This window comes from Impatiens glandulifera, unplaced genomic scaffold (genome assembly GCF_907164915.1).
Source record: "Impatiens glandulifera unplaced genomic scaffold, dImpGla2.1, whole genome shotgun sequence".
In the NCBI taxonomy this organism is placed as follows: domain Eukaryota; kingdom Viridiplantae; phylum Streptophyta; class Magnoliopsida; order Ericales; family Balsaminaceae; genus Impatiens; species Impatiens glandulifera.
In genome coordinates, this window is record NW_025919817.1 from 274,658 (window position 1) to 287,705 (window position 13,048).

At 32.7% G+C, this 13,048-nt stretch overlaps 1 protein-coding gene across 1 annotated transcript; it reads right to left on the reverse strand.

The window, feature by feature from the left end:
• Positions 1-282: 282 nt before the first annotated feature.
• LOC124918510 (uncharacterized mitochondrial protein AtMg00810-like) lies at positions 283-708 on the reverse strand. The gene has a single exon (XM_047458627.1). The coding sequence runs from the start codon at positions 706-708 to the stop codon at positions 283-285; it is 426 nt and encodes a 141-aa protein (XP_047314583.1).
• Between the last annotated feature and the right edge of the window lie 12,340 nt (positions 709-13,048).

The following is a 13,048-nucleotide window of genomic DNA, read 5'->3' on the forward strand; positions in this document are numbered from 1 at the left end:
CGTTTTTTGTTTGCGAGATGTCCAGGAAATAGCATTTTTGCCGAGATATATGATATAACCTGTAGTGGAGATGAAGTTATCAACATCGCTTGCCCAATCCGCGTCACTAAAGGCATGTAGTGATGACGGAGTATTGCGATGTAATTGCAAACCAAGGTCAGAAGTCCCGTGAAGGTAGCAGAGGAGCTTCTTGAGAGCTGTCCAGTGAGCTTCTTGCGGGTGTTGCATGAACTGGGCTAACTTGTTGACAGAGTAAGCAATGTCAGGACGTGTGAGGTATAATTATTGGAGGCTTCCAACAGCAGAACGATAAGTAGTAGGATCACATGGAGGTGTGGAGGTATTTTGTAGCAGTTGAGGGTGAGCAAGCATAGGGGTAGTTGATGGTTTGCAGTCAAGCATGTCATGACGTTGAAGGAGGTCGTGTATGTACTTTCTTTGGGAGAGAAGGATACCAGAAGTGTTGTGCTGTACTTCCACCCCTAAGAAGAAGTAAAGTTTCCCCAAGTCCTTGAGAGAAAAGCATTTGGCAAAGTTGGAAATAAAAACCGAGACAAAATTAGGTGAAGGACCAGTTACGATAATGTCATCGATATAAACAAGTGCATATAGGAGATCGCCATTTTTTTGTAAATGAAGAAAGAGGGGTCGGCGAGAGATGCTGTAAAACCGAATTGTAGTAGATAGGAGGTGAGGGTTGTAAACCATGCGCGTGGAGCCTATTTTAACCCGTATATGGCTTTGTTTAAACGACACACATAAGAAGGGTTGTTAGCGTCGATGAAGCGGGATGGTTGCTGCATGAAGACTGTCTCTTGGAGATCACCTTGGAGAAAGGCGTTGTTGATGTCGAGTTGGCGTAATATCCAGTTGTGTTGGAGAGCAATTGAGAGGGTGAGTCGAATCGTGACTAGTTTGATAACCGGACTGAAGGTGGCAGAGTAGTCAAGACCAGCTTGTTGATGAAAACCTTTTGCGACAAGCCGAGCTTTGTATTTGTGAATTGTGTTATCAGAATTATATTTGATTCTGAAGACCCATTTACAACCAATGACATTTCGAGCTTCACTAGGTGGTGCGAGAGTCCATGTATTGTGTTTCCATAGAGCATTGTATTCAGCAAGCATAGCATCACGCCAATAAGGGATGGAGAGTGCTTGTTTGGGGGTGGTTGGTAGTGACGTGGGTGAGGAGATAGTGGTAAGTTGGGCATACTTTGGGTTAGGTTTGGTTATGTTGTTTGTGAGACGAGTTACAGGACGAGGGAGAATGGACGGAGGGGGGTGGTGGTTGTGGTGGCGTAGGAGGTGTGTTTTATGGGGGTGTGGCAGTGGTGGACGGTGTTGTAGGGTTATGTGATGGATGTGGTGGTGTAGGAGGTGTGTTCTGTGGGGGTGTGGTAGTGGTGGATGGTGTTGTAGGGTTATGTGATGAAATAGGTATGAGAGGAGTGGGAAACCATTTGTGAGGTGAGGGAAGCGAAGTTGAATTTTGTTGGTTTGATAGACGATGGAATGGAAAATCATGCTCAATGAAAGTGACATGACGAGAAGTGTATATTTTGTTTGTGGTAAGATTTAGTCACAGAAAAGCGCTTTGAGTTAGGGAACGACCAAGATAAATGCATGGTTGAGATCGAGGATCTAGTTTATTGGAAGCATAAAGTTGTAGTAATGAGTAGCATATACAACCAAAGGAGTTTAATTGGGAATAAATAGGTTTGACATTTAGAAGTCGATAGTAGGGAGAGTCATTTTGTAAGGTTGGTGTAGGTAATCGATTTATGAGATATACAGCGGTGGAGAATGCATGTGTCCAGTAAGTGACAAGTAGATTGGCATGAGATAGGAGAGAGAGACCAGTTTCGACAATGTGACGATGACGGCCTTCTGCATAGCCGTTGTGTTCAGGGGTATGGGGAGGTGTAGTAAGATGTGAGATGCCATTAGCGCGTAAGGTGGGAGCCAATTTGATGAACTCGCCTCCATTGTCAAAGAATAGGGTTTTGATCGTTCTTTTGAAATAGTTTTCAACTAATTTTTTGAAGTCAAGAAAGACTGTGAGAGAGTCAGATTTATTTTTGAGAGGGTAAAACCATACATATTTAGTGTAATGGTCCAAAAAGATTAGATAATATTTGTAGTTGTCATGTGAGAGGTGGGGTGAGGTCCAAACATCTGAAAATAATAATTCAAGGGGAGCTGTAGACGTAAGAGTGGATTGAGAGAAAGGAAGTTTGTGTGCTTTATTAATCTTGCAAGAATTGCAGTAATCAAGGGATGAAATTGAATCTAAATTATATAAATTTGAAATATAAGAAAAAATTTTAAATGGTGGGTGGCCAAGACGGTGATGCCATAGGAGAGCAGACGTGGTGGATAGATTTGAAGTAGATGATGTGAGAGATGTTTGAAGGGCACATTTGTTGGAAGAAGACCAGGTGTACATGCCATGATTAAAAGTTCCTTGGAGTAGGATGTTGTTCGTGGAGATAGCCTTGAAACGAAAGGAAGAAGAGGTAAACTCAATTTGTGTATTATTATCAAGGCAAAATATGGAGACAGAAATAATGTTTTGTGCAATTTTTGGAACATAAAGAACATTTTGAAAGAGTAAAGATTTGTTTTGAGAGGTGATAGTGAATGAACCTGTGTGAGAGATTGGAAGAGATGAGCCATCACCGATGATAACATCATCGTTGCCTGTATAAGGAGTGTGAAGGGATAGATTATCGAGATCATGTGTGAAATGGTGAGTAGCACCGCTATCTATAATCCAGTCACATAGAGGGGCGTGAGATGAATAGGCAGTGTTGGCTTGAGAACGAGTGTAGCGAGATTGACGTACAAAGGGTTTGAGTGTAAAGTTAGGATGGGCGCGAGAGAAGTGGCGACAGACGGAGATGGTGTGACTAGTGTAGCCACAATATTGGCAGACATCAGGTGATTTGGTGTTGGATGAGGAGGAGGGGTTGGGGTAGTGTGGTGAGGACTGTCGGCTGTTGTCTTTAGAGTATTGAGGTCGGGAGTAATTGTTATTTTGGTGAGTATTGGATGATGGTTTGTAGGTTGCGACAAAAGCGGTGGTAGGTGTTGACGAGGTGGAGTTGGTGTTGTCATGGAGTTTGGTGAGCTCATGATGTATGAGTTTTTCATGGAGAGCATCGAACGGGATGAGAGTATCTCGAGCTTCAACGGTTTCGATGATGGAATGGTGTTGGGTTTGATCGAGCCCATTTAGAACCTTTGCAATGATGTCTTCGGGATCTAGAGTTTTGCCTAGATTGGCAAGTTTAGTGGTGCATTGTTTTATTTGATGCATATAGTTAATGATGGTTTGATCGGGTGTCTTTTTGATTGAGTCAAGTCGTTTCTTGACTTGGAGGATATGGCTGCGAGTAGGATTTGCGTAGAGAGATTTGAGAGCAATCCATGCTTCATGAGATGTAGCAGCAGAGGCTACAAGAGGTGCGATCTTTGCGTCAAGAGTGCCGATGAGGGAGCCTAACAATAGTTGGTCTTGACGAGACCATTAGACGTAACTGGGATTAGGGGTGACAGTGTTGTCGTCTTTGGTGATTGTTAGTGGTGGGCATTTCTTTTCTCCAGTGAGGTAGTCAAATAGGACGAAACCAAATAAGAATGACTTCATTTGGGAAGACCATTGTGTAAAGTTGGTGGTGTTGTTTGTAGTTTGTAAGGGTTTGCATTGTGATAGGTTGACAAAGAAGATGGGATAGCCGGGGTCGGTAGGGTTTGGGACGGAGAAGGCGTTTGATGACATTGTAGGATCTAGACTTCTGATACCATGTAGAGAAGATGTATGATTGAAAAGGAATAATTGTATATATGAATGAGAAATGTACAGGTTATTTATATTATAATTTGTTATATGTAAAGTCTAAATATGGGTAAGAATTAGCTGTGCAATCACTAAAATTATGGAGGAATATATTGTGACTTGATTGCATCTTTGACTTGCAGATTTTGTGGAGTCTAAATATGGGTAACAATTAGCTATGCAATCACTAAGATTATGGAGGAATATATTGTGACTTGATTGCATCTTTGACTTGTAGATTTTGTGGAGTAAGATTGTCTGGTTCCTTAACATAAATATCCCCTCATATTGAAACTCTTCATATATTTAATATATCTCATATCTCTTTTTGGTTCATTTCATTATCTCTTTAGAATTCGAAAGGTTTTTTCTTTATTTTCTTGAGTGTTCTTCGAGTTCTTCACTCAATCGAGTGTTCTTCAAGTTCTTTACTCAATCGAGTTTTCTTTGAGTTCTCGACTCCTCGTATTTTTATTGAAACCCCGTAATTGATTCAGGTACTTTGTCATATTTGTTGCGTAGTGATTTCAGTGCTGAATCACTACTAGATTCGTTGTACCATAGGGGACAGTCATTTGTGATAAGCTCTAGCACAAGAGGAGACGGTGAAACTATTTTAAGGGAAATGTGTGCTAAGCACATGCCTTGAATCAACATTTTATTATGGTGATTTTGTTCCTCGTATATGATAGTTTATTTAATTTATTTGTAACATCATTTATAAATATATTTCTATTATTTCAAGACAAGATTTTTAACAATCTTAAAATAGTCTTAGTGTGCTAAACTGTTTAGTATCTTTTGCCGTCGAAAATCTTTGTTTTTGATGTTTTAGAAATACGAGTTGCGATGTTGCAAAAGAGATGATGGTTCATTAGGAAAAGTTGAAATTGTATAAATAAGAGAAGAATCGATAGGTCTTTATTATACATACATATATATATATATATATATGTTAATTATTAATACTTTATTTTTTGTGTTGTTAAAATCATAATTTTATGAGCTAATATATGTTGACATATAAATTTTCTCAAGAAAAAATTGTATATATTAAGTATAAAAACGTTGTCTTAACAATAAATTAGAAAACAATAATTTGTTTTCTTTTTAATTAAAAGTTTGATAGTTACTAAAATTATTATTAATAATAAATGAAAGGTAACTAAAAGGTATAATATTAATGGCTATATTTATTAATATTAATTGAAATATATGGTTTCAGTTTTAAAATAATTAATATATTTATTAATATTAATTAATTGAAAAGTATGGTTTCAGTTTTAAAATAATTAATTATAATATATAACTTCTTAAATTAATTAAGCGTTATAATTAACAAGAATATGATACGATGATTATTAAATAAAGATAGATGATCTATTTATTTATACATATATATATATATTGTTTTATATACTACATTTATTATTATAGTATTGAGATATCATTTTTAAATTTGTATAATATTTGTTTGTTGACAGAGTTGAGTCAAGTAAAAATAATAAATTTTCTAATTAAAGGAAATAGAAGGTAGTGGTAGTGATAAAGCTGGAGACTAAGAAGTTAAAGAGTTTGTAGATTGAAATTGAAGGAAAAAAAATACTCATAATTATGCGGTATTAATAGAGAGGGCCTATGTCGTTCTAGATCTCAATGATAAGATCTTGTCAGATTTGGTCTTACAAGGAAAAATATTAATTGATTTGAGAAATGATGTGGCATAAGTGCCGACATCATCGGATGCAAACGTGCAACCAAAAATAAATGTTCAAGCGGTTTCGACTAAAGATGCTTGAAACAATATAATTTCTTTTGTAGAAATCATGTGACATGATGATTAATATTTATTTAATTGAATATTCTAATTTCATTTATAAAAATAATATGTTTAAATGAATATTTTAATTAATTCAAAATTATAGTTTCTTATATAGTGATTGTGTGAATAATGATTTATATATGAATAAACATTTTAATCTCTTATATAAAAATTATATTTGAATGATTTAGTGAATTAAATATTCACAATATCATTTATCTTATTAATTTAATGATTAGTATAACACAAAGAATTGTGTGGTAATCTCTTGATTAAAAATAAAAACTTTGAATTTAATTCACATATATGTGTGTTTTAAAAGGTATCAACACAAGTGTGGGAGCAAATGTTTTTATTGATAATAAGACAAATTATTATTGTGTATGTTATAATAAATAAAAATAGGATATATTGTTAGAAAAATATGTCCTCTACAAAAGGTAAAGTTGCGCAACTTAACATAACAAAAAAATGTCTTATTTAAATTTGCTTAGTTGGTGCTCAATTTGATTTTTTGAGGGTTTCAAATAAAGAGACACATTTTTCTTTAATATTATTATCATACAAATTTGAATAAAAAATATCCTCAAAATAGATTTTATGAAAATGAATTAATAAAGAAATTTTGGCTTGTAAAGTTTTGTATGACTTAAAACAATGTTTACATTAATGGTATGAAATTTTTTGATCATATTTTGATTTTAACTGAAAAGTTAATAAATGTGTCAATTGTGTATATCATAAAGACAATCAAAGTGGTTGTTTCATTATGTGTCTTTATACAATATTTTTTTCGTTAGAAATTACGATAAAAATGATATAATCCACTAAGGATGTGAGTTGCACTAACAATGTATCATGTTTTTTGGGAAAACAAAATGGGACAACGGATTAAATATGTAGCCCGCAAACACACTTAATCATTTAACCAGGCGCAGAACTTGCCGCCCGACGGGCTCGAACCCAGGAACTTAGGGTTGGTATCCACCTCTCTTTGCCGCTAGGCTAGAAGAGGGGATTGTATCATGTTTTTTATCAAAGGATAAAGTGATATGAAAGACTTTACGTCTACAAGTGAATATGTTTATACTTGAAAGTGAAACTATATGGGTGAAAATCTTCTAACGATTTTTTTTTCTAAAGATTAAGTATATAGCCCGTAGACACACTTAATCATTTAACCAGACGCAAAATTTGCCGTCTGACGGGCTCGAACCCAGGAACTTAGGGTTGATATCCACATGTTTTTGCCGCTAAGCTAGAAGAGGGGATAAAAATGGGACAACGAATTAAATATGTAGCCCGCAAACACACTTAATCATTTAACCAGGCGCAGAACTTGCCGCCCGACGGGCTCGAACCCAGGAACTTAGGGTTGGTATCCACCTCTCTTTACCGCTAGGCTAGAAGAGGGGATAAAAATGGGACAACGGATTAAGTATGTAGCCCGCAAACACACTTAATCATTTAACCAGGCGCAGAACTTGCCGCCCGACGGGCTCGAACCCAGGAACTTAGGGTTGGTATCCACCTCTTTTTGCCGCTAGGCTAGAAGATGGGATACCAACCCTAAGTTCCTGGGTTCGAGCCCGTCAAGCGGCAAGTTCTGCGCCTGGTTAAATGATTAAGTGTGTTTACGGGCTACATACTTAATTCTTTGCCCCGATTTTTTTTTTGAAATATGTAATCGTTTACACGAAGACATGATAGTTTAAAGACATTTTGTGTACTAGTTACCAAGTAAACAATATTTTAACAAAATAATGTTTAAATGATAAGTATATATGAATGACTATGTTTATTAGAAAATATTCCAAGATTGTCTAGAAGGAAATTTTAATCATTGTGATAATGATATGAAATTAGACAAACTTAGAGTAAATAATAAATCTAGACATACACGTTTTAGACATAATGTCATTAGATTGTACTCTCTAAAAGAGTTATCATATTTAACTATATTAGTCAAGGATAACATTGTGGATCCACTAACCAAACTATTAAATAGAGAGTTAGTTTGAAAGTCTTTTAAAGACATGATCCTACTATAAGTTGGTATGAAGGAAAACTCAACCTATGTAGACTAGAGATTCCAATAACTAGGTTTAATAGGACAACCTAATTGTACTGACTTAGAAGATTATTGTTGTGGATTAATTCTACAATAAAATAATATATATTTTGAAGAGGATAAGCAAATCGCTTTAAATGATTCATTGTGAGCAAAAAGATCACATATATGAGGGAGAAGTGGGGTCGCTTTGAAGGAATTGCACAGCTCAATTCTAAACCTTCTCACAGAACCAGACGCGTGTTCCATGGCCAAAACGGACACAACCATGACAACTTGACATGTATCAATAAGAATTCTATGTGAAAGTGTGTAATCGTTTACACAAATGGCAGAATAGTTCAGGGATATCGAGTCTACTAATCGACTAGTAAAATTATATGCTTTCATAAGGGAAGGTTCAAAAGGTTACATCTACCTATCCTATGTAGGATTCAACTATTGAACCTTTCACCGGGTTAATCTTTCAATTTCCATTAATGCGGGGGATTGTTTCAGGTATTTTGACTCGTCGTATTCCATAGACTCACCGTATTTCCGTTGAAACTTGATGATTGATTCATGTATTTTGTCAAGTTCGCTACGTAGTGATTCTAGTATTGAATCACTACTAGATTCGTTGTATCTTGGGAGACAATTATTTGTGATAAGATCCAGCACAAAAGGAGACGGTGAAACTGTTTTAAAGGAAATGTGCTAACAACATGCCTCGAATCAACATTTTATTCTGGTGATTTTGTTCCTTGTGTATTATAATTTATTTAATTTATTTGTAGCATCGTTTATAAATATATTTCTGTTATTTGAAGACAAGATTTCTAACAAATGGCTTCATTATCTAATAAACTTATCAATATCAATATTAAATCAAGCTCAAATAAATCATACCAACCAACAATTAGCTTCAACTATGTGGTTATAAGGTGTGTTTTCTAAGTAAATGGGTTTTCCAGTAGATAGACGATGTTTGAGTGAACTATATATAGACGATGACAAAATTTTATATCCAAACTTCACCAATCAGTTTTGTTTGAGTTGTGGCTCGAAACTTCGATGAACAATGATTGAATACAACTCATGACTTTTGAATTGTGAGGCTACGTACAAGGTATAACGTGCACTACCTCTTATTATAGCACTCTTATCATGTTCAATATTTCCAACTCCCTAGAGCCATATATATTAGTAATCTTTTCTTAAAAATTACAGAAAATATAAACATATAATATTACAAAGAAATTAAATTAGCTAATATATATATAGAAACAAAATTATCGAAATTAAATGTTGAATCGAGGCATTTGTTTAACACATTTCCCTTAAAACAGTTTCATCGTCTCCTTCTTGTGCTGCAATTTATCAAATGGTTGTCTCCCAGGGTACAACGAATCTTGTAGTGATTCAACACCAGAATCACTATACAACGAACATGACCAACGTACCTGAACTATCACCGGGATTAAAGCAGAATTGTGTGAAACCACAATTAAAATGATCAATGGAAGGTTTTTTCTGAAAAAACTATGAAGTAGCTAAATTCTTGTGATGTTGAAAAATAAAAACCAATAAAATTTATTTAGGGTGATTGAAAGATATAAACTATGTAATTCTGCGATTGTTATTGTCTCTTCAACAATGTGTGATCAATTGAGATATTATATAAAGATAAATTAGTCAATCAATATAATGACTAATTTCTTTAATGTAGGAATAAAATCATTTAATACAATCAATTGCATTTTCATCAATTGCATTTGAAAGGTTTCAACGTATGCATTTATCATTAAATTTCATTGAAAATTTCTCATTTGCATATTGATATTAATACCCCCATTTAACTGACTCATTCAATTAATATTTAATCCAAATATATTAATTTATTTTTATGCAATAAAATGTATTTTGAAAATAAATTAAACCCCACTTGGATTAATGGAAAATTCTACATTTTGCTATTTTTCCAATGTGGACAAATCCACTAACTCGATTTTATTCTTGGGACTCACCCATTCAATTTTATTTTTGAATTCTCCTTTTTATTCATATAATGGAAGTCATCTACATAGTCTAAATTCAAATAATCCCCCACATGAATGGAAATTGAAAGATTAACCTGGTGAAAGGTTAAACAGTTGAATCCTACATAGGATAGGTAGGGATAATCCTTTGAACCTTCCCTTATGAAAATATATAACTTTACTAGCTGATTAGTAGACTCGATGCCCTTGAACTATTATGCTATTTGTGTTAACGATTACACACTTTCACATAGAATTCTTCCTAATACATGTCAAGCTCTCATGGTTGTGTTCGTTTTGGCCATGGAATACGTGTCTGGTTCTGTGAGAGGGTCTAGAATTGAGTCGTACAATTCCTTCGAAGCTTCCCCACTTCTCCCTCACATAGGTGATCTCTTTGCTCACAAAAAATCATTGAAAGCGATATGCTTATCCTTGTAAAAATATATATTGTTCCGTTATAAGATTAACCTCACAATAACTTTCCATGTCAGTACAATTAAGTTGTCACTTTGAACCTAGTTCTTGGGATCTCCAATCTACATAGGTTGGGTTTTCCTTCATACCAACTTATAGTAGGATAATGTCTCAAAAGACTTCAAACTAATTCTCTATTCAATAATCTAATTCGTGGATCCACAATGTTATCTTTGACTTACATAGTCAAATTTGATAACTCCATTAGATAGTATAGTCTAATGACATTATTCTAAGACGTGTATGTCTAGACTTGTCATTGACTCTAAGCTTGTCCAATTTCAAATTACTATTACAATAATTAGAAATTCTGATAATCTTGGAATATCTTTTAATAATAAGTATAGTCATTCGTACATGCTTACCATTTAAACATTTTTTTATGAAAATATTGTTACTTGGCTAAATAGTAGACAAAATATCTTTGAACTATTCTGCCTTCGTATAAACGATTATATATTTCGTATAAACGATCATATTTCTCTAACAATAAATTATCTTTTATTTATCATAATATCCATAATAATTTTTGTGTTATTATCAATAAAATATTTGCCCCCACATTGGTGTTGGTACTCTTTTTTTTAAAAAAAATCACATACATTTATATGATTTAAAACAATGATTTTCTAATCAAGAATTTGTCACACAATTCTTTTACAAATTTCTTTGGTTATACTTATCATATAATGAATAAGATAACTATATTATAAATATTTAATTGAATAAAATTTAATTTCTATACAAGAGATTAGAATGTTTATTCATATATAAATCATTCTTTACATAATCTCTACATAAGAAATTATAATATTTAATTAATTAAAATATTTATTTCATCACATTATTTCTATAAAATAAATTAGAATATTTAATCAAATAAATATTCACCATGTCACATTATTTCTACTAAAGAAATCATAATATTTCAAGCATTTTTTTCCGAAGTCGCTTAAACTATTATATTGGTTGCACGTTTGCATCCCATAAAATTGGCACGTTTGCCACATTATTCTCAAATCACACAAGACTTCTCTTGTAATTATTTGATTTCAAAAATATCAAATTAAGTAAGTCTTTACAATAAATTGAATAATGTATATCAAATATATAATCGAGTAGTTTAGAAACATAATCAAACAAATGACGTGTCATATATTATTAAGAAAATATATATATATATATATATTTGCATATATCATTAAAAATATCACTATAAAATATTAAATAATTAATTAGAATATTAATTATTATAATTAATTAGAATATTGACCATTTATCTTTAATCAAATATAAAACTAATTAATTATATAAATAATTATTAATGTCATCAATTATACGTTTCTTAATTAATTAGATGATCTTTAACTTTTCACGGGAGTTATTGTATATAAAAGACACAATAATTTTATGAAAAAATTTAGAAATTTTCACTAAAATAATATATATATATAATATTTTTATTCACATGTGTATATAAATTACAAGTTAATCATACATATTATGAATTAACACAAATTATCATATTATTAGCTAATATGTATGTTATATATATAAGCAACACAATATATAACTACAAATGTACCTCATCTCTTAATAGAAGTAATTACATTATCGTGTTTTGACCGATAATCCACGTGAAACGACAATACTCAAAACAAATCTAGGTGGATCATTCTCACCGAGTTAATTCTTTATGAAGATAATTTCGACTCACAAAGTCGTCTCTTTGAACACATTAATATAATGATCTCTAACACAAATGACATTAATTGTTTGTCATCAAATGATTAATCACACAAGTTCTATAAAAGAAATTAAAATGCTTCAAAATATAAATGACAAAGTCATTTTAGCAAATTAAATTTCTACACGATAAATTGTTAAGTGCCCCAATTCAATTCATAATTTTTACACAAGAAATTGGAATGGTTTCAACATCAACGACTATAGTCATTTTAACGAGTTTGATTACTATAAAGAAATCATTGACGATAGTCATTTTAACAATTATTGACTATCCCATTCATCTCATAATTTTTACATAAGAAATTGGAATGGTTTCAACATCAATGACTAAAGTCATTTTAACTAGTCAGATTTCTACGAAGAAATCATTGATTATCTCATTCATCTCATAATTTCTACACAAGAAATTGGAATGGTTTCAACATAAATCACTAATGTCATTTTGTCACGTCCGAATTCTACAAAAGAAATCAACGTAAATGACTAATGTTATTTTATCACGTCTGATTTCTATAAAAGAAATCATCTCATCAGCTGGATTCGAACAGGGGACCTCCATTCTACCATGCACCATTGCATCTGGACTTTGAACCACTGTACCAATGCATCCTTTCATTGTTGTACCTCTTTTATGACATTTTGTATTTTTTCCGAAGATAGCTTATTGTCACGGGCTAAAATTCGACCCGTGCGTCACTAAGTTAAATAAACTCTAATTCAAGTTTAGAAAGCCTTTTTAAACTATGCAAGAAGAACACAATGGATTAGAGAGAGAAAACTCTTGAGAATAAGATTATATTGAAAGAATGCTTGATAATTACAATGGAATACATTCAGGGTAATTATAGGACTTACACGTATTAAATTAGGAATTACCGTTTAATTACAATTTAATTACACTAATTTAGGATATCCCTTCCATAGCAAAAATATCCCTACCTAATTTAGAATATCTTTTGTAATCTCTTCCTTAATTAAAATATATATTCTAATCCCTTCCTGGATTAGAATATATCTTCCAATCCCTTCCTTAATTAGAATATCTTCTAATCTCTTCCTTGATTAGAAGAT